This window comes from Nilaparvata lugens, chromosome 11 (assembly GCF_014356525.2).
Source record: "Nilaparvata lugens isolate BPH chromosome 11, ASM1435652v1, whole genome shotgun sequence".
Classification (NCBI taxonomy): Eukaryota; Metazoa; Arthropoda; class Insecta; order Hemiptera; family Delphacidae; genus Nilaparvata; species Nilaparvata lugens.
Genome location: NC_052514.1, coordinates 29,642,261 through 29,665,152, shown reverse-complemented (window position 1 = coordinate 29,665,152; position 22,892 = coordinate 29,642,261). Strand labels below are relative to the sequence as shown.

Here is a 22,892-nt window from a genome sequence, read left to right as displayed (position 1 = left end):
CTGCAACCGTAAGACCATAACAGTGAAATACTAGGCTAGTTGCTATAGCTTTTATAGTCGACTTAATAAATATAATCCTATACTATTGAACGAGCAATTTTCTATTTATATGTTTAGATGTTTGGATATTTATATGTTTGTATTTCACCGGATCTCGAAAACGGCTCTAAGGATTCTCACGAAATTCAGAACATAGTAGGTTTATAATATAAAAATTCGATTGCACTAGGTCTCATCCCTGGGAAAACTCGCTGAAGGATATTAGAAGGATAATTATTATTCATCCTTGGTAAAACAGCTGATAATAATTTATTTCGTCGTCTGTTGATGATGGAAGTGAGTGAGCGAGTTCATTTGTGTGGGACTGTGTCAAAATGATGACTCAGCTGTTGAACTTTTGTAATCATTCAATCAGGTACTTAGAGCCGGTTGCAAAAAAGCCGTCTTATTTTCGATCCTGATTAATTCCAGTACGTAGATCCATATTTTTGAAATGGTCTTCTCTGATTTGGTTCACGTGAAGTTAATCAGGATTGAAATTTAACCGGCTTTTGTGCAACTGGGCATTTGTGAGGGACATTTTTGCATTCCTCTGGAAATTAATCTCAATTTACTGTTATTAGATAGAATATTTCTGTATGAATGTTATTATAATTTCTTCTTTCGTAATAAATATTTTATGCTTTTGTACTCCAGAGCGAAGCTCGGTCCCCGATATTATAAAATAATATATAATAATAATAGACTACAGCTGTCAATACAGTCGTCGCGCGGCTAGGGTCTTACAGTCGTTGCTTAGGAATATGACCTTCAGATGAAGCATATTGTCCTTATAATGAAGTATATAATGGTTTGTATATTTCTGGACTCGGAATTCGATTCAAAGTGAAGCAATATAACCTACCTTTTAGACATTGGCTTACCACTATCAAAATTCGGAAAATGAACAGTTTTGGGGTAGGCCTGTTGGTCCTTTTCTAATCATGTATTTGATTTGTGCACTGGTTAATGTAAATGAATAAATAAATAAATAAATAGTTACTTTTGGAATAAAGTTGGTATGTGGACATCAATAACTCACCTATGAAAGTTCTCAAATCGGTCGATTTGAAATCAAACGCACATAGACAAACACACTCAATGCACACAACTTTGTCGATAGACTGGAAGTGCAAATTTGTTATCAAGTTCGTATTCTTATCAAAGTCCCAATTGATGAGATAGTACCGTGAATACACGGCAAACCCTTCCTTCTCAAGTGTGCTGAGAACGGCTTCATCAATTGCTGTATCGTTGAATAGAGTTTCAGCAGGTTCGTTGGGAAAGGGCTCCACAAATGCTATGCGATTAGTAGGGATTCCAAACTTGGTGAGCGCGTTTAGCACGGCGAATGCTTCCAGCATATGTCCATATACGACAAACTTCCCTTCTTTGGGGACATTATCACTCTCCAAAAGTTTCTGGATGGTCAATAGCGAATAGCTCGCATCAACATCTGAGTTCAGTAGGAACATATTCATGGGACATTCGGATACGTAGCTGTTGGTGAATCTGGAATTACATCATACAAAGGAAGGGTGATGAACTATCATTTTAATTACTAAATGAATAAATAAATAAATAAGTTTGAGAAATAAAAAATAATGAAAATATCGGTTTTGCTGTACATTTTACTCAGCTCAAGAGTGCTTAGTAGCAGTCAGCCATAAGATCAATGTAAAAACAGTCGAATCATGATGCATTCTATTTGGAGCACAGTTCACATCGGATCTTTTTGGAAAAATTTCATTGGACGAATTATTAAATGTAGCAGGGCTATTGCTTTCTCAATTTTAAAATAATCCTTCCATAAATAAAATAATCTTGAATGAAAAAGACCAAGAAATTGTCAAAAAACCACAGATTTATTGATACTTAGAAAGACCGGTTTCGGTTATTACACCAAATTCTGCTGCTCTTGTATTTAGTTTTAGTTTATCAGAGTTTGACAATGGTGTAATAATCGAAACCGGTCTTTCTAAGTATCAATAAATCTGTGTTTTTTTGACAATTTCTTGGTCTTTTTCATTCAATATGAATAATTACCACAATATCAACTTCTCAACTACACAAAAAGGGAATAAAATAATCCTAAAAAATGTTCAAATTTGAAGTTGTTCATCTTTGCTTTAATAATGGAATTTTTATTTTAGAATTAAAGGATGATGTGGATTGATGTATAAGAGTGGAAATCACAATTGGTTGTACTTAATTTCCTATTCAAATATGTAATATTAAATTTTGATTCTATCTAGCTTAGTCAAAATAGAAATTATACCAATTAGCAGGCCTATTACTGTGTATGGAAATGACTCTGGAAAATATTTAGTCTTGTGTCATAACTCAATATAATGCAACAAAATTAAAGTGAAAGTGCTGTTGTTGTCTTCCTCAAACTAATACTTATACACGGTAAGTAACAATATTAAAGGTCCTATAAAAACTTAGAACCATTGGAGCTATAAATGAATAGTACAGTAACAAATAGGATGAAACTCACCTATCATTTCCAGTGAAAAAAGTGGGGGAGCTCAGCTCAAATTTCTCGTCAAAAGTGTGGAAGACTGGCTTCATGAATTGCTGACCAGTAAATAAGAACAGATAATCGTAGTTGATCTTCTTCTCATAATTGATTGTGATGAACTTTTTATTCCTAGAAAATTGAATAATAGCTCACTTTAATATTGTACTTATTGGTACTTATATTATTGTATATATAAATGAAGTAGTGGACAGTAATTTGAAATAGAGATAATAGATTATAAATAATATGATTGCAAAAATAATGAGTCAGAGGTAAATTAACAACTGACAATTATCTGAAAATAACAGCTCAATACTGAGATTACTTTCAACTAGTTCGAAAATAGTGGAAAAATAGAATAAGTCGGAAGGCTAGCATTGCTCACCATATCCGTCTTGAATACAACATGAAAACAAATTGAAATTTCAAAAACTGTAAAAAACAGAAAAAGACGATCTCTAGCTCTCTCCACGCAACTTTATAAATAAATAAAGACTTGACCTATTTCGGACTATGTGTAAACTTATGTAAATTTGGGAGAGGAATAGCACAAGGTTACCTTATTTTTTCTCTTCCTATCATTTTTGATGTACTTATTGTATGAATCAATAAATAAAATAAAAAGATGATTGAACTTCAAGACATCAGCTTAAACTTAAACAAATGTACCAAATATGAACAGATTTTTCAGGTACTTCTTAAAAAAGCATAAATCGTTGGGTTTATCTTCGGAATATTCTTTTCAATCCATTATTAGAGCGCATCAAGAGGTCTAACTGTAGGCTACATAGCCTACCTGCCAAATTTGATCCAGTTAAGCTTTTATTAGAGTTTTTAGTTCAACTACAATGAATGAATGAATGAGTGTAATTCCGCTGTTATATATTTAGAATATAACGTCAAGACTTACATCTTGTTTGGACTATGTGTAACTTCATCTAAATTTGGGAGAGGAATAGCACAAAATTACCTTATTTTTCATCTCCCTTTCATTTGATGGTGTACCTATTGTATGAATGAAGAGTAGTTCTATTATTTTGATAGGGATGTTATTTAAAGTTGAGGATATTATTTGTTGTGGAAGATAACTTTCTATTTGTATTCTAAATTTATTAAGAAAACAAAATCACGATGAATGATTTTCTTTAAATGTCACCTATCAATAGAGGTCATATAACCGTAGGAGACGTTGATCCAAGCATTCATTCCCAGCTGAGTCATGAAGTCCCTGTTGTAGCGACCTCTGAATATTCCCATGGCATCCCTGGCCGCATGAGGCTTCTGTCTATAGGGCAGACCATTCGGAGACACCAGGACGATGTTCGTGTACACCACTTCCATCTCAGTTCTGAAACAGCAACAAATCATCAATTAATATTGCAACATCCAACAAAAGAAGATACTTCAATTGAAAATACTCATAAAAACACAAATGCCACAATATCAAGTAACTAGAATCAAAGACAAAAAATAATCAAGGAATCATTACTTTATGCTGGTATTCAATGATACTGTTAGGGGTTTCTACACTAATAAAAAACTTGAGGCGATTGATAATGATTAGCTTTATTACTTATAACTCTATAACACACAGGAGGAAAATTATACACAACTATAAACTGATAAACTATACAGAAACATCGCAAGTGTTCATCAAGTCACCAACTAGTATACATAATTGTATAAGAATAACTGTCACTAAGAATTATATTAATAACAACTACAAAAGTCTACATCAATTTATAACTTCTGTCACGGTTAGCGTAAGCAAACTATTCGATTCTGGTTTCTGACTGACTGCCGACTGAGACGCGTCATTATATAGGCCTGCAGAAATCTCTAGAAAGGTTTGGGGGTGGCGAACGCGTCTAGCCTATCACATCGCATGTAGGTCGACCAATCGCAGCGCGTGTAAGTTGCAAGAAACTTGCAGACTGCGTTTGCCATTAGTCGACAGCTCCGTGCGCCGAACCCCAACGCGCTGGAAGAATCTAGAAACCCCACGCCTCCGCCACGTCATAAGGCCTCATTCATAACAATACATTAAACATAATAAGTGTCCTAGAAACCTGATCCAATACTTATTTATTCGAATGTTTATAATGCGATTTCCAATCATTTTATGTTAGATATACAATGAGAAACTAGTTCTCGTTTGCATGCTACACAATTTCATTTATTTATTAGGTAGTGAAAGTATTTTCAACACATGCATTTATTTGCAAAAGAATTGAAAAATAAATGATAATTAGATGTAGATAAGAATTAAATAAATAGTCTATTCATCGAAAGAAGAGACAACAATAACATAAAGAGCTTGTGTGCATATTAAATGGTATTTGGTGATGATATAGTATTTTGTCAGCAGGTGGCGACAGTCTTGATTAATTTTATTCAGACCAAACATAAAAATTCATAAAGTGGGTAAGGGACGCCAATCAGTGGTGTCCAGTGTGAAGAAATGCCAAAGCGGCTCCACACTGGACTATGGTGCATTTTGCAGTGCGGTCGCTGAAGATTGCAATTCCACACTACGACGACTACTCAGAGATCCCACACTCTGAATGGTGTATTTTGAAGATTTTTCCCATCTCAAAAAAATAATTCGCAAAAGTACAAAACCTCACCTGAATATCAAGCTCTCAATAAACGACAGTGCAGTATCAGAAGCTCCCACAATCACAATTTTCAGATGAATACACCGTTTCAGCAAGCTGCCAACTTTAGTGTTGATGAAGAACAGAGCGAACTTTTCAGACTTTTTGTTCTCCTCTAGATCATTGAACGAGCAGAAGAAGCCAGAATTTTCTACGTTGGGATCCGAGGTTCTGTTGATAGTGATCACGTTTCCCTTGGCCAGATCTGAATGGTACTGCAACGACTTTCTCGGCACAACAGGCACTAGATCTGCGATGCAGCTGATAATTGTTGGCGCCGACAAATCCTATAAACAGAAAATAATAAAAATTCAGTTTTAGATGACTGGGTGGATGAGTAGATTTAGAATAATCATTATTATCGTTAGGGTATAGATTATTTACTGATCCCGATAGATCCTCTGTAAACAGAATAGATTAGCTTTTAATGACTGGGTAAATCTATAAGAATTATTGTAATTTTTTGAAAATTGTTTGAGAATGAAATAATCAAACCTTTCAAATTGAAATACTTTTGCAAAAACTAATGTGAACTTGATATTGAGTTAATTTTTCTATATAGTTTGTGCGAAAGAAAGGTGGGCGTTCCTGATAGGGTTTATATGTTATAATATTATTATTTTATTATTCTGTCAAGTATCAGCACTTATTTATCATGATTGTATATTTGATTTATTATACTGGTAAAATTTATGTTTAAATGGAAACAATTATATAGTGCATGCACTTAGTTTATCATAGATGTAGATGAATTTGATGTTATTCAACATGTAATTGAAAATAAATTATTATTGATACAACAATGAAGAATCAAAAAGAAACACGCAAAAGCTTGTTATTTTTAAATTATGACCACAGACCGCCTTTTTTAAGTTCTCAGTACAGCATGTTGTACTTGAATGATGTAAAAAATTCTTGTTATGTTCTGTGGACATAAATTGAAAATAACAAGTTTTTGCGTGTTTCTTCTTGATTATTCATTGTTGTATCAATAATCATTTATTTTCAATTACATGTTGAATAACATAGAATTCATCTACATCTATGATAAACTAAGTGCATGCACTATATAATTATTTCCATTCTCATGTCACTATTGTAATGTTTGTGATTCAATCAATAAATTATTATACGAGGGCACTGCTATCATCCCCCACAGGCTAGGCCTCAAGATGGTTTCATCAGATTGCATCTGTCATGTATCAGGTCCTATTAGTTATGATTTGTATATTTGATTTATTTTATGTTGAAATGCAGGTACTTATGATAGATAAGTTGACACTTTGTTAAATGATTTTCAATAAATTATTACAATGAATGCCTGTGGGGGCATATTGACAGCAGTGTCTTTTTAGTCTCTTTTAATTCTTATTAAAGGAAAATCCCAATTAAATGCTGTGAATCACCCCGAAGACTTCTGTTACTGCAAATATTGACAACAGGGTAAACAGCTAGATGGAAATTTGAAGAAACCTTCGGGGTGATTTTCAGCATTTATTTGGGATTTTCGTTTAATAATAATTATTCAATATCGGGGACCGAGCTTCGCTCTGGAGTACAAAAACATAAAATTATAACGAAAGAAGAAATTATAATAACATTCATACAGAAATGTTCTATCTAATCACATAAAATTGAGATTAATTTCTAGAGGAATGAAAAAATGTCCCTCACAAAGGCCCAGTTGCACAAAAGCCGGTTAAATTTCAATCCTGATTAGCTTCACGTGAACCAAATCAGAGAAGACCATTTCAAAAAGATGGATCTACGTACTGGAATTAATCAGGATTGAAAATAACCCGGCTTTTTGCAACCGGCTCTAAGTACCTGATTACAAAAGTTCAACAGCTGAGTCATAATTTTGACACAGTCCCACACAAATGAACTCGTTCACTCACTTCCATCACCAACAGACGACGAAATAATTATTATCAGCTGTTTTTCCAAGGATGAATAATAATTATCCTTTCAATGTCCTTCAGCGGGTTTTCCCAGGGATGAGACCTAGTGCAATCGATTTTTTTCTATAATAAACCTACTATCTTCTGAATTTCGTGAGAATCGTTAGAGCCGTTTTCGAGATCCGGTGAAATACAAACATCTAAACATATAAACAGAAGTTGCTCGTTTGGTAGTATAGGATTAATTAGCATTTGAACAAATGCAACTCCCAATTTATTTCCATCTTTCTATTCAATTTATAATTTATTTGGAAAATCGCTTTAAAAACCACTGTACTCACTGTATTTACAATGTCTTCTTCATAGAGACGATAGAAAAGACAGTACACTGAAGACAGCCTGATAACTTCTCTGAACAGAATCGTACTGCAGGTGCTGAATATGGGATGAATGCAGCAGTGCTTGATATTGGCGTGATTGTGGTACATGGAGGGAGCCATGTACTTCTCAATGTCAAACTGTACTTCCATCCTCGACAGTACAAGTGGTGTTTTACTACAAAATAAACATTATCAAACATGAAAACGATTTTGTTCAAATATATACATATTAATTTTTCAAAAACATTACAATATTGGACAGAAAAAACAGGCGCTAGAGCAAAACTTCTTCTCTTCCTAAATTTATTTCAATAAATTGTCTAAACCCCGAAGTAGTGTTATGCTCATCAAATTGAATATTTCCGCTTTTCACAAAACTAGATAACTGATATAAATTTCATAGTTATCATTTTCAATTATTGTGATGATTATGAGTGACTATGGCTGACTATGAGTGATATTCACTCACGATAGAGAATCCATAAATTTCTGAAGGATACATACAGAAAAGTTCATAATTTATTATGATTGTGAAACGTTTACAGAAAAGTGGTTCGATTACTCACTCAATAATGCAAAGACCGACAATGACATCACTGCAAAGTAGGACATACGATTCAAATGTAGTTTTGGGCGAAAATTGTGAGTCGAGAAAATCATCTCGAATCTTTTTATAATTGACCAGTTTGGAAGTCAGCATTAGAATGTTACTGAAATCATTGCGATTGGCAGCTCGCACCGTTTTCGCACTGAAAAATTAAAAAATATATATAAATAAATAGAGAAATGATATAGGTAAGTTGTAATTGGTCGGTTCAAGATGAGAAAAATACAAAATACTCACTCATATTATTCACAATCTGAAAATAAACTTAATACTAGAGGCAACAGTAGGAAAGACGGACAGGTTGAGGAGAAATAAATAAAACTAAGCAGGCATTGAAAACATAATTGATTTTTAAAGTCAATCTTACACTTAAAAAGCCCATTCCATAACGTTTCTGATTAAATTTAACTACTAACCTCAGTATGTAAGATCTGTGTAGAACGTAAACTTCATGAGGAAACCAAGTACCCATTTTTGGAATTAATCTCTGGAAAAATCAAGAAATGCTACAGCAATCGATATTAAGAATTTCAATTCAAAATATGAACTTGGGAAAAATAATAAAATTGATAAGAATTCTTGAAACAAAACATTTTATAATAAAGTATCTATGCTACAGCAATAGATACAACAGTGCTTGATATTGGCGTGATTGTGGTACATGGAGGGAGCCATGTACTTCTCAATGTCAAAATGTACTTCCATCCTCGACAGTACAAGTGGTGTTTTAGAAATGTATCAATTTAGAAAATGATATACTAGAAAAATCTGAATTATACTATTTGGTTGTAATTTCTTCATGTTAAAAATACAGTTGCAATAAAAAATAATCTTTGATTGTATTATTTATACCAAAAATTTAGAAATAAAGTATAAAGGTTGAGGTTTGTAAATAAAAATAAAAATAGAAATCCAAGTACCCTTTTCAAAATTGTTTACTCACACCATGTTGTGTACATGTTGTACTTGAATTTCTATTTTTATTTGTAATCAAGAGTAGCTCTAACGGAAAAAATACAAATTGATGTTTGATATATAATTGAAATAAGTGAAGGAAAATAGATTTTCAAGATAGTACTGAACCGATATTGCAATTAATAAATGTCGAAAGATAATTAAAGATAATTACAGCAAAATGGTCCACAATGGGAGGTATTGGATCACTGGTTGGAAAGCTGAGTATACAATAGTCAACATTGATAACTTCGAAAATAGCTTCCAGAAAATCATAAGAAAGCCTGTAAGAGAAAATCGAGGACATCAAGTAATTGATAGTCTACTTCTTCTGAACTAAATAATTAAAAACAAAGTAAATAAATTTGATTTGAAATTTGAATATACAAAGTATATCAAACTCAAGAGAAATTTGTTGATAATGTATTGTCAATCTCAATCAATGCAATTTAACTTCTTTTAAATTCTCAAATTCCAGTATATAGATCAATAATTGTGATCCAATTTATACTAAATCACTCATCCTCCCAGAATAATCACTTGAATTTAATAATATAAATTTTGAAATTACATTGATGACATATTTTCGGCTATATGAATTTCGATATATTACTATTAGTATTGACATTCGATAAGATTACTATTACTAAAATCTTATCATGTCTTATTCATGCGATTTTTCATGAAAATACTTGGAAGAGATGTTTAGGACTTCCAATTTTGAATAAGACCCGTTATTAATTAAGACGGACTCAATCAACAATAAGGGGCAAATGATATGGTATAAATGAAATAATAAACACTCACCGAAAATCAACACCTCTGAGCATCAGGAATATTTCGATCATAACAACATTTGGTTCTCCATAATAGACTGGCTCTATTGGAATATTACTGCTAACTTTGATTGGTGGTGGGTTACCTACAACAAAAATAATTTATTTTTGTCAGATATTATTACTTATAGACACGATTATCAGACCTGCCTACAGAAAAGAAAGATATGAATAATTATATTCTGTATAGATATGAATATGAACATTTTGAACATAGGTAGAGAGGATAGCCTTATTCATAACTTTCATGAATACCAAAAACTCATTTTGTATTTTCAAGATTAAATTCAAATTGTTTTCCCATGATCAGTTAATTCGAATATTCTCTTTAATTGGACCTGATACATATTTTATGAAGGAAAATTAAAAATTTAAATAATGCCCGAAAATGAAAATACTTACAATGAATATTCGAGAACATGGTACACACAATACTACAAAAATCTAAAAATCCCCCCAAAAAATGTATATAACAGAATAATTAGAAAATACATATTTCTCTGCAACATGACCTAGGAAAAGATATGTCCTTCATTATACAAAAAGTTTTACGGATTTTGTAAACTTCATACAGTAATTGTAGAAAGAGAATGCATGTGGAATCCTACTACTTGTAAAAATAATGCGTGTGGAATCTGATAATTATAGAAAGAATGCATCTAGAATATGGAAATATATAAGTTTAATGAATGTAAAACATACTCATCTCTATTTCCATGTGTAGAAAGTCTCTCCGAAACACATGATGAGTAAGAATGCCTTTAGATAGCCGGGGTTTCAGGTTGATTTTGAGTTTATCCGAGGATTGAAAGCTCAAATCGTTCTTGTCGATTAGTTGGGTGGGCCGACGTTTGGCAAAATCGCTGGAGAAAATAAAGCTCTGAGGCACAGCGATTTCTTCCATAATGTTCTCATCACTGGACGAACTTCGCAGAAAATCCTCGTCTGAGTCGACGTTGTAGCTTGACGATGACCGCGTGAACGAGCTTTCACGGGGAACCTCACTGCAAAATACTTATTTATTTATTGAGAATACAATACATGAAAATAATAGTACTACTCAAAGAGGTTTATAGCTTACAACTACTTCAATACACAACATGTACAGTACAAGCAAAAGATTACAATGAAAAGCTGCTACTTCCATACAATTAAGGTGTATAAAAACAAAAAAATATATACAAAATTTCTAATAATTTATTTTGATACTAGAGTTGTTTATTATTATAGAAATTACTAGTAGGCCTACCTTTTTTATTTTTAGGTCCGTTTGCACAGTAAAGGCTTAAACTTAATTTGATCAGTTGGTGGCTTCAACTCAAAATTAACCACGCTATATCGAACGAGACTTGATATGGATTTAATCCAGTTTGAAGTGTCACCGTAAAAACGGCACTAATATTAACACACCTAGTTTAGAGCACTCATGTCATTTCAAGTGTCAAAACTTTTTTATCACAAGCAATAGACATAGAATTTAATACAATTTTTATTAATTCAATAAAAATGCAATATCAACACACAAAAATGATAACCAATAATGCATTATAAAACCTGCATAGACTATAATATAGTCTGTGTGCGGGAGTAGTAATTGACTTATATAATGTGTAACAACATCCATTGACAAACCAATGGTCGGTGTGAATGAAAATTGATGGAAGGTGAAGTAATCTACACCTCTAGCCACCAGTAGCTTGCCGTCTTTACTTTCCCTGTCTGTAAGTCGCTTTACAGCCTATCCAGCGCTCAGGTACAGTCACGTTCAACAAAATCAACCAAATTAGGCGGAAATATTGTACACACATGCGCACTGATGCCAATAAATAAAACTGTTCAAGTTCCTTTTTCACTAGACATATAATTAACTGTAAATTTATTGTAAGAAATACTATAAAAAGAGTTAAACCACCAATATTCATTTAAAAACTCTCGGTGTAATGATTTAACAATTTGTAAGGAATACTATAAAAAGAGTTAAACTATTAATATTCATTTAAAAACTTTTTGTGTAATGACTTCAAGACTAGTTGAAAAGTAGTCCCATAGTACACTAAAAAAACCTTTTTTAGGCTTATATAAAATACATAGAAAATTGTTTTCGTATTTTATATAAAAAGGGTACTATGGGATTATTTTTCAACAAATCAAGTAGCCCTAATAAAATACGTAATTTCAAGACAAATACGATACTGGATGATATTCGTACCTAGAAATATCACTCGTAAAAAGATCATCGAGTTTCTCTGGAAGTTTTGGATAGTTCTCTTCAATTAGTTTCTCTCTTCTGCCGGGAGGAAACTGATCTTTTTCGTGGTGCACGTAGAATCCGTTAAACGCGGCTACCTCAAAATATTTATTCAAATTAGAAACACACACGTTACTGTTCAGTAACGCATAGCCCACAATTTTCTCGTTGGCCTGAAACCCAAAAGAAAAAACTGTGATCTTAAATCATAATTTTGAAAAATAGCAATGTTGATCTGTTATGTATTTATTCAATTATACAATGTGAAATTATTTATTGTGTTGGGTACTGCACACAGTAATTTTGTATTGAAATGAACTGTTCATTGTACTTCAATTTCTTAATTTATGTTTTTTTATAATGATTGACAAAGAAATTAAATTGATTCAATAATGATGTACTTACATCAAATTGATTGAAACGAATCAGAAATTATACGGTTGAGTAGCCTACATACTTTGATCAACTACAGTATTGTATGTCCTAGTTTTAAGCCAAATTTCAAACCTTATTCACGTTTACTAACACTAGACATACAAGTAACGTAGACGTCAGACAAAAAATATCATCCAATGCAATTTGAATGAGTATATTCACAAATACTGTATATTGTAGAATCTAGTATATCCGCACAGACAGAGGGAAAAGCAAGATCATATAGTGCATGGCCTAAACATCCAAAAAGTCTGGGAAAGGTTAAAATGAATACGGCTTCAAATTCCAACTTCATATTGTAGATTAGATGAATAACACATATTCCCTAAGTAGTCATTTCAGTTGACACTTCTGTCTCATACTTATAAAAAGAAATAATTACTTTTGAAAATGTTCATTTATTATAAAGTAAAAAATTATATTCATAATATAATATGTAATTGTATCCACAAATGGATAAATAAAAGTAAAATTAGTAATAGGATAATTTAAAAAATCATACATTCTACTACTGAAATTAACTAGTTCAACAATTAATGGGAGACCGGAAATCGAAGAAAACATAAGTATGACAACATAATCTAAAAAACATATTTTCTTGTGGATCTTACAAATGCAGTCAGCCCAATCCTATCCTTAGTTGAGAAGCGCACCAGTTCACTTATGAGATAATCTCCAAAAATTCTGCCCAGCTCAGGCGCTGTTCTGTTGAGTTCAGGCATTATATCAATGTTATCTTGTTCCCTGGAAAAGACAATTAGATTGATAGTATGATTACTCTATCGATAAATGAGAGTAATTGTGATAAATAGGTTTATATTGATTTTCTGTTATTTATTTACCTGGTGTGTAAGGTATCCATTATCAAATTTTTACAATAAAAGATGAAAAGCTATTCATATCTAAAAGATGAGAAGCTATTCCTATCCTTATCTAATCAATTTAAATATTCTAAATTTTTATGGTTATGATTTTTTGAATATTCTGTTGAAAGTAAAAGTGAACTTTTTCTTATTTCGGACCATGTTGGTCCTCTAAATTCGGGAAAGAAATAGTGAAGGAATCACCCGGTTTTTTCTCACACAATTATTTCAATGATGAATAATTTTACTTGCATACATTGAATATAATATTTTATCCATTAAACGAAAATTACATCCATGCTCTTCAATAATAACAAGAAATAAAAATTCAAAATCCAACTGATTTTGAAACCTTGAAAAATGTGTACTATAAGAATTTCAAAAGTTACCTCATCCAAATTCTGAAGACTTTGATCAAAACTTTGTTTGACAGTTTTGATCAAAACTTTCAAGATTATTGGAAAATACCATTCGATCATTATTTTTTTTAATGATAACCCACTAAATATGTTATGTTTTGGTAATAATTACACTTTTCATTCGGAAAATACAGAACAAAACAATCTTCATAAGGATGAGGTAATAGGTAGGAGTAAAGTTGATAAAATAAAACATTCTGATAAATTCTGTAATAACAGAATAATAACTGATAATAACAGTAGGGAATTAATATTTAATAACATACGCCGTTTTCCGTATCTTCAAGGTTGGGATGTGCTTGAATCTCAAATTTTGATACATAATTTGATCCGAGTCACTGATCGATTTCCTTGGGTTGATTTTCAGAAAAATCTTTTCAACACAATTTGCTGTAAGTGATGCATAATTTTCGCTCATTTTGGTGTTGAAAACATAAAAATTATAGAGAAAAATTCTAAGGAACTCCATTTTATTACCTAAGTTATCAGGGAATTGTTATGATTACTCTCATTACTTTTATTTATAAGATACGATTTCATTAATCATTTTAGATTCTCATATATAATTTCTAGTTCCAAGCTTATTCTAAGCAATTCTAAGCTTGAAATATGGGAGAAAATATTATACCCTATTGATAAAGAAATCATTAGCCTACCAAGGATATTTTCGTACATTTAATGGCCTGTCATTTTCGACTGATTACAGTCGAATTTTTTCGGCTTTAAACTTAGATTGGCAGCTAGTATCGAATCAACATATCGAATTGGAACTCTACTTACGGCAATCGACCCCAGGTGGTTTAACAAGAAAAATTTGTTTCAGCATGAAAGTATTGATGTACAAAAAAGTGAGAAACGGCTCCAGAAAGTGATTTTCATATTTTTCATCCCACAGTAGCATACGAACGAACATGGTGTTAGTGTAGGTACAGTCTTCTATCCTATAAAAGAATTTCGATAAAATAAAATGAAAACCACTCTTGACAAAGGATGCAAGTATTCAAATATTGATGCAGTATTATGTTCTTCGTGATTTCAATATTGAATCAAGATGATTGAAAATTATAATGTATTTAACGTGCATTCGAGGTGCATTTAAGGATAAGTATTCAAATATTGATGCAATATATGTTCTTCGTGATTTCAATATTGATTCAAGATTATAGAAAATTATAATGTATTTAACGTGTATTCAAGGTGCATTTAAGGATAATGTATTTGATATCTTCTAGATGCTATATGCTAGTAAGTTTATATGCTAGAGATATTATAAGAATCTATACATCTGAAAGATATTCTATGAATATTCAAAATCTTACCCATATAAGTCATGAATCCACACATCCCAACTGGAAGGAGGTAGTGAGGGAAGGGGAGGGTCATTCTGAATAGCTATGAATGCCACCAACTTATTGTCTTTTGATATCTGAACTATGCAAGCATTTGAATATTCACTGAAATAATAACAGAAAAAAATAATCTTAGTAGTGGAACCCTTAATAAATCCATTTAGTTTTTCAATTTCTTTCTCGTTGAGGATGTATACAAATAATAAAGAGGCCCTGAATAGATAGTTTCAATAATAATATTATCAAAGCACAAATAAAAATTTAGGAGAAAATTGAATTAATATTTGGAAATATTATTCCTTGTCATGATAAGTCTATCTAAAATTAAATTGATCTAATACTGTTCAAGTAGGAAATTACAGCGTTTTTCATGACAAATAAATAATTATAGAGTGTTTATTTGAACTACAATGATGTGAGTCAATTGTGTACAAACCTACACAGAGTACAGTACTGTACATACAAAATCAATTTATTATGTGAATTGAAATTAAGTTATTGGATATTTCTAACATTCTTCAGACGTCAAAGATTACAAATCTTCACACATAGATGTATGTTTCCGTCAGAGGATGTGTAACCACCCCCAGATGAGAGTAGAAGAGAGATCTCTAAATACTTAATGGGCGAGTCATGGGACTTATAAACAACAAAATTTGCATTCTATTCAATTTCGAAATTTATTTAATAATTTAAACTGCTAGAATTTCAACAACAAAATAATAATCGAAAACATTCTATTGCATATTCTATAAGACGAGAAAACTATCTTTAAAACTTTGCTAATTTTTCGTCTGGAATTCTAACTGTTCACGAAGGTCATTTTACTATTTTTTTTTATAAAAATATGTATATTAAAAAAAATTATAACTATTATAAAAATATGGACTTGGTCATTCAAGGGGTGAGGTAGAAAATATAATGGCACTCACGATCGTTCAAATTATATATCTATCACTATTAGAACTTTCACTACACTAGGATGTTCTCACTAATATTTTCAATAAAAATTACACATTCACTACAAACAATTAAAATACTTCAATTTATCCCGCGATGAAAACTACCGTAATGCATTTTAACAAATTTAGACAACAAGCACGTTAATTGAGGGCCCTCGAGGCCCGAGGCTACCTCTGGCTTTTAATCTGTTTCGATTCGCGGCTTGATTGTGACTGAACTTTTCCACGCAAATTATGTTCCCCTTCCACCAACGAGACGACGTTCCACGTGGAGACAGAGCACAATTCCGTGGGAAAGGGAAATGCAAGTTTGAAATATTCCCGAATACTTTGTGTATTTTCCATCGCTAATGGAAATACAGTTCCGTGAGAATATTTCAACCCTGCATAAAATTTGAGTCTTCCCGGACGCGCAAGTTAGCTAAGTCTTAATGTGAGAAAATTATTTTCAACAGAAAAATAAATTTCTCACGATAAAAATTTACACACAAAATTCACCTACAAGATCACTGAAGTCTCATTTTTGAAGTCCTAATTCTACACTTTTCGAATGAACCCATACTAAATTCAACTCTATGAAAACACAAACCCATAATTAATTTATTTCAATATCATAACCATTACAGATGAATTACTCTTGTAATTTTATGTGATTAATATACATCTCAATCCATGTGTTTTATCTTGACCAATAACTGATTTTTCGTCCGAAGAATAGAGTAGGAATATTTATTAACCAGTAAACGCATGAAAAGTCCTTATCACGAGCAAAATGCATGGATTTTATCTTATTCATAGGTGAAATTTTTATAATGTTATACATACAGGTCTGCAATTCTCTAAATAATGGAACAGTAGGGAATTCAAATCCATGTTATTTTATCAGAAAATAATAATTGAAGAAAGTGATACGCAGATTTAGGGAGAAGAAGTCTAACAGTAAGGGCCGTTTGCACAGTCGAAGCTTAAACTGAATTAAGTCAGCTGGTGGCTTAAACTCAAAATGAAACAAATTTTAACAAACGAGACTTGATACGGATTTAATCTAGTTTAAAATTAAATTTAGTTTAAATTGTCACTGTGCAACCATCCCTAAGTGATTTACTAGTAGGAGTACCAGTAAGAATTGGAGAAGTACAATAAATAGAAATCATTTCAAAATACTCACAAGTAATAAGATAAACTTTTATCACCAAACAATTTCATTGTTCGATCGTTTATTAATCTCTCCAATTCACTCAGATCTGAATATCTGGCTGGACGAAGATATGTTCTAGCAGCTGTAGCCTGAAAATATTCAACGAAATATTTATGGAATCAATCAATTATATACAATAGGAAACAAGGACAGCCAAAGATGAGCAACAAGACCAAGATCAAGATAAAGATAAAGATATGTCGATGAATTAATTCATAATTATTCTCCAATTAAGTATTTCGAGGACTGCTTGGAAGTTTAATTACAAAGGATAATTATAATTTGAGAACAGTAGATAAGTACATTTCATATAATTTGCAGTAACAAGGTTCACCAATTCAAATGATCAGGTTAGACTAGTTCTATTAGAAATAAAAGCCTATTCAATTTGTTCTATTCCAAAATACTTCTAAATTAATAAAACAAATATGTTCCTGAAATATGTGAATTACTGTATAAATCTATTCATACATAATCAAAGATGTTAGACTAATTGTACGTCAATCAAATTAAACCGTGATTAATCGCTGATTAAAAAACGTCTTTTGCTTGTTCTCTTGGCATTAATTTTGGATGACATAATTTAACCACGGTTGAATTCAATATTACTAGGTATAACTGGGAGAATGACAACTACCTTTTCATTGATTAAATCCGTCTTGAAGAATTGGAACCGACTTGAATCATCATTCATGGTCAACCGAGACATCATTTCGTCAACACTATCAGCCTTTTGCCGGCTTTTCCTTGGACCAGGGTCTAGAAAACTATCTTTGCTGACTACTTCCGACGATTTTTCCTCCAAAGGAAACCAACTGGCAGCAGCTGGATGCATATTTCTCATCGATTTTGAAGAAGTCACAGATTTTTGGTCTTTTTTACTGATCGAGAACCTCACTGACCTTTGAACGGAGGAAGTTTGGCTGATTTCCTCGTGATCTTGTTTAGGTACAAAACTCGATAACAAATCGATCAACTCTTCATTTCTCATTTCATCCAGCTCCTCAAATTCAAATTTCGCAGAATCGTCATGTTTCACTTCAGATAGCTTTTTAGTTATGACGTTCAGCAATTCAGATTCTCTTGGTTTTCTTACACTACTTTTCCTCTCGTGTTTTCCTTCTCTCTTACCCACCATCTTCTCAATAATTTTCTTATATGCTCTACTATTAACCAACTCGTCAATCTCCTCTTCAGTGTGGGAGTTCCTCCTTCTAAATTCTCTTATCATATTATGCATTTTAGCTTCAGACGACTTGAAACGTGAGTTCTCCTCTAGTTTCTGCCTTCTGACTGCTTCAACACATTTACTAGGGATTTTTGGTGTTTTCCTATAGAGTCTCACATCTTTACATTCATTAAAATTGATTATTTTATCTCTCAACTCAGTCATCAAATTCTTAACACGTTTACTCTCGGGGTTATCAATTTCCAAAGTTAAATTTTCTTTGAACTCAGGAGACAATTCCAATTTTTTCAACTCATTCTCAACATTTTCATTATTACTTCCCAAGTTCTTTTTTATACCTGTCACGAGAAGAAACTTGATGAGCGGATCACTACTTCTTACACTTTTTCCAGATTCTTGTGATTCAAATAGGGAAGAGCTTCCAAAGCTGACATTTTTACGGCTTTGATCATCGATTTTCGATACGCTATCCTTCTCTTGCTCTACAGTATAATCTATAGAAGAATTTTCCCTCTCTCTCATACTCGATTCGTCGTCAAAAGTATCTATAGAATCATCATTAAGATTTAAAATGAACTTTCTTTTTCGTCTTTCAGCAATACACTCCTTAATTTTCTTTGTTAGAACATAATTTGAGTGAGGAAAATCAGGGTAATTGTACTCCTGTGTTTTTTCTTCTTTCAAAACTTGTTTTTCCTCGATTAATACACGAATCCTTTCCAAAGCTGACGAAAACTCTGGGAATTCGTTATTCATCCTCGAAAGCTTATCATTCAAAGTAGATTCCCCATCTACTATATCAACAACAGTATTCAGTCGACCGACAATGTCAAACAATTTTGGATTTTCGTTTTGAAGTTCCTTTAACCTCCTGTTGACTATTGAAAGGTAATTCTGCAATATACACAGTTCATAGTCTTCCGGTATGATCGTACCTTCAAAGTACTTTTTGACAATGAGTTTGGAGATTGCATATTTTATCTGCAGTAAAGCCATGTGTTCTCTAGCCTTGACTACGGCATCGCTGCTTTTTAAACTTTTCTCTTCAACCTCAATCGATTCCAAGTCCAGCGGAATTTCCTCTTCTTCTCTGGATGAGTCACTATACAATTTATTGTATGTGATGCTCATTATGCTTCTTGATAAATTTTCAAATATTGCTAGTTTTAGATGTTTCTAAGATTCCGAGGTTCTTTATTTCCAATGAGTTATTGGTAAAAATATTTTTTTGAAGTTTTTTCTTGAACCTTGATATAATATGCAATATATTCTGAAACTGTGCAATATAATTTTAATATTTTTCCTTTTAATAATATATGAATACATAAAATTGGAATTTAATCATTCATTCAAAAATACGGATTTACTAGTTTGAAAACGTTAAAATTTGTAGGCAAGTACAGGAGTTGTTTCTTAGTTATATGCACTAAGAACAAATCTAAAAACATTTTTAAACATAAGCCTAAAATTGGCGTTTTTCTACGTTTTAACAGCTTTTTTATAATTCACAGAGATTAAGAGTTTAAACTCGACTCACAGGTTTAGCTCAGTTAACGGCAGTGATTTAGAGGGGTTTGTTTTAATAAGCTATATTTTCCAAATTGATCAAATAAATTAGGAATTAGAAGAGTTGGATATGAATGTTCAATAAGTTCTTCACATAATTTCCAATTTTTCAAATTTTATAAAACTATCTTGTTAGACAATGAGAGGTTTTGCAAACAAGTTGCACAAATAGCTATTTTGAACATCCTATCTTGAATAATTCAAAAGGTGTGACTTGATGAAAAAGAGATTAAAAATGCATTTATTCATAAAATTGAAGAAAAATCTGCTTTGACAGATCTTTGATTAAACTTGGAAATTTAAAAATAGTGATGTAGTCACATTATTACAGAAAACAATAAATTTTATGCCTGAAATTAGATTTCTGAACATAATTTGCTACTTATACACTACAAACCATAATCCATTAAGCTGGGTTTACACCAAAGTTATAAAGAAAATGTTAATAGCATAATCCTTATAGATTCTATAAGAATGAACGGAACTTGACAAACACATTTGTTCATCATGTGTATGATAATATATGTTCAATATAATAGAACCTATAAACAATAAGTTATTAACATTTTGTTATAAACTTTGGCGTAAACGCAGCTCAAGTAAATTTGTATGGCTTTTGTTGGTGGGAAGTCCCTTGTGGGAAGGTCCCATCTCACCTGAATATATAATTTAGGCCATCAATAGGCCTAAATACATTATACACACTAAAAAAAACTTCCTACTATAAGCACTTAAAAATTATAACCATTTTTAGCCAGAGGAAGAATAATATATCCTAAAACCCAACTTGATAAGATAAAAATACTACAATAAAACCTGAGATATAGTAGCTTTGATACGATTTTAGTATAACTATACTCACTGTGTTAAACTAAGATTTTAGTTTAGTTTTGAAGATATTTGTAAATGATAAAAATAAATCACTATCCAAGCTATTTTGATTGCTTAGAAGAAAGCGATCAAAGGCAAAAACAACAGGTATTTTGAATACATTGAAACAGCTGTCAAATTACTCATCCATACCACAGTAACTATGTATCCATAGTTATATAATTACTGTATTCCACAGTATTGAATACTGCGCATGTGATGATGGTAGTAGCTGTTTTTACATACACACACACCACCGATTTTTTGATGACATGACACTCCGAATGTCCTCCGAGTGCTAAACAACACACTGAACTATCTGATTATCACACACACTGATTGGCTGAGAATCATCTTTTGGTAACCATTCCGAATGTCGGCCGTAAAGTGTAAAAACCAACGTATACCAACAATCGGTAAATTCAGCCGATTTGATGACATTTAACCAATCTGGGTGTTGTTGCAAAAAAGTCACTGAATCGTGTGACTCAATTTATGTCCACCAGTACAGAGTATGGAGATCCTAGGTTTGGACAGGATCAGGAGATGTAGACGGTGTTGAACCTCCAACTCTGGAGGAAACTATTGAGGCCACTAAGCTGCTAAGAAACAATAAAGCTCCCGGAACAGATGGAATTCCAGGTGAACTATGGAAGCATGGAGGCATGCAAATAATTATACAGACGGCTTCACAAGCTTATTGAGCAGGTATGGTGTGAAGAACAGCTCCCAGATGAATGGAAGAAAAGTATTATTTGTCCCATTTACAAAAAGGGAGACAAACTAGACTGCCGAAACTATAGAGGAATATATCTGTTGAACACAACATATAAAATATTCACCACATCATTAAAAACACGATTAGGGGTGTATGTGGAAAACATAATAGGAGAATACCAGGCAGGATTCAGGCCAGGTAGATCAACTACTGATCAATTATTCACCCTCCGACAGATTACAGAAAAATGCTGGGGAAACAATTTAGATATATTCGCAATGTTTTTCGACTTCAGGCAGGCCTATGACAGCATCACAAGAGACAGGCTGTATACAATCATGTTGGACTTCAACATACCATCAAAGCTGGTGAGGCTAGTCAGAGCCAAAATGGAGAATACGGTTGCCAAGTAAGAGTGGCTGGAGAGCTGACAGAATATTTCGAAACGAAGCATAGCCTAAAGCAAGGAGATGGAATTGAACCAATGCTCTTTAGCTTGGCATTAGAGCATGCAATAAGGAGGACTTGGGACTTGGGAGGAGGTGGAACACTGATAATGAAGTCAGTCCAAATACTAGGCTATGCAAATGATATTGGCATACTTGGTAAATCTATGATGGCTGTGAAAAATGTAGCAATGAGTTGGAGGAGGGTGCATCTGATGTTGGGCTGGAGATAAACACTGAAAAAACAAAAGTATTGCTCCAGAGTAGACAGCATCGAAATAAACTCGGACAAATCATGGAATGTGGAGGGAAGCACTATGAAGTAGTTGACAATTTCACTTACCTAGGGAGTTGCATAACGGATACTAATGAGGAACTGAAATAAGTTCAAAAAGTTATCACTGCAGCCAACCGCACATTTTTCTCCCTTATATGCATATTTAAAGCTAGGAATGTACACCGTGAATGCAAGATAAAACTATATAAAAGCATTATAAGGACAGTGGTGTGTTACGGAAGTGAGACATGGACAATGACAGCCAGAACAGCAGACCTGTTGAATGTATTTGAGAGAAAGATGCTGCGAAGAATATATGGACCGGTGTGTGAGGCAGGACAGTGGCGTATCCGTACTAATGCAGAGTTAGCAACACTCTATAGAGAACCCCCACTATCGGCCCACATAAGATTGATGCGGCTCCGATGGGCAGGACATTTACAACGGATGCCAG

General features: G+C 32.6%; 1 protein-coding gene across 4 annotated transcripts in view; it reads right to left on the bottom strand.

The window, feature by feature from the left end:
- Positions 1 to 21,120, bottom strand: part of LOC111053200 (cilia- and flagella-associated protein 61) — a 32,361-nt gene extending 11,241 nt beyond the window's left edge. Inside the window, exons 1-18 of one of the 4 annotated variants that reach the window (XM_039438073.1) lie at positions 20,990 to 21,120; positions 18,010 to 19,837; positions 17,343 to 17,461; positions 15,183 to 15,317; positions 14,644 to 14,804; positions 14,130 to 14,253; positions 13,193 to 13,325; positions 12,108 to 12,319; positions 10,601 to 10,902; positions 9,870 to 9,984; positions 9,238 to 9,346; positions 8,525 to 8,595; positions 8,068 to 8,250; positions 7,463 to 7,676; positions 5,191 to 5,507; positions 3,720 to 3,911; positions 2,540 to 2,692; positions 1,082 to 1,551 (exon numbers count right to left, since the gene is read on the bottom strand). In XM_039438073.1, the coding sequence (XP_039294007.1) occupies positions 1,082 to 1,551; positions 2,540 to 2,692; positions 3,720 to 3,911; positions 5,191 to 5,507; positions 7,463 to 7,676; positions 8,068 to 8,250; positions 8,525 to 8,595; positions 9,238 to 9,346; positions 9,870 to 9,984; positions 10,601 to 10,902; positions 12,108 to 12,319; positions 13,193 to 13,325; positions 14,130 to 14,253; positions 14,644 to 14,804; positions 15,183 to 15,317; positions 17,343 to 17,461; positions 18,010 to 19,692 (4,693 nt within the window). In that variant the 5' untranslated portion in view covers positions 19,693 to 19,837; positions 20,990 to 21,120. Of the gene's footprint in view, positions 1 to 1,081; positions 1,552 to 2,539; positions 2,693 to 3,719; positions 3,912 to 5,190; positions 5,508 to 7,462; positions 7,677 to 8,067; positions 8,251 to 8,524; positions 8,596 to 9,237; positions 9,347 to 9,869; positions 9,985 to 10,600; positions 10,903 to 12,107; positions 12,320 to 13,192; positions 13,326 to 14,129; positions 14,254 to 14,643; positions 14,805 to 15,182; positions 15,318 to 16,144; positions 16,517 to 17,342; positions 17,462 to 18,009; positions 19,838 to 20,989 lie in introns of those variants that run through there. The other 3 variants (XM_039438074.1, XM_039438075.1, XM_039438076.1) reach the window with 3 other exon arrangements.
- Between the last annotated feature and the right edge of the window lie 1,772 nt (positions 21,121 to 22,892).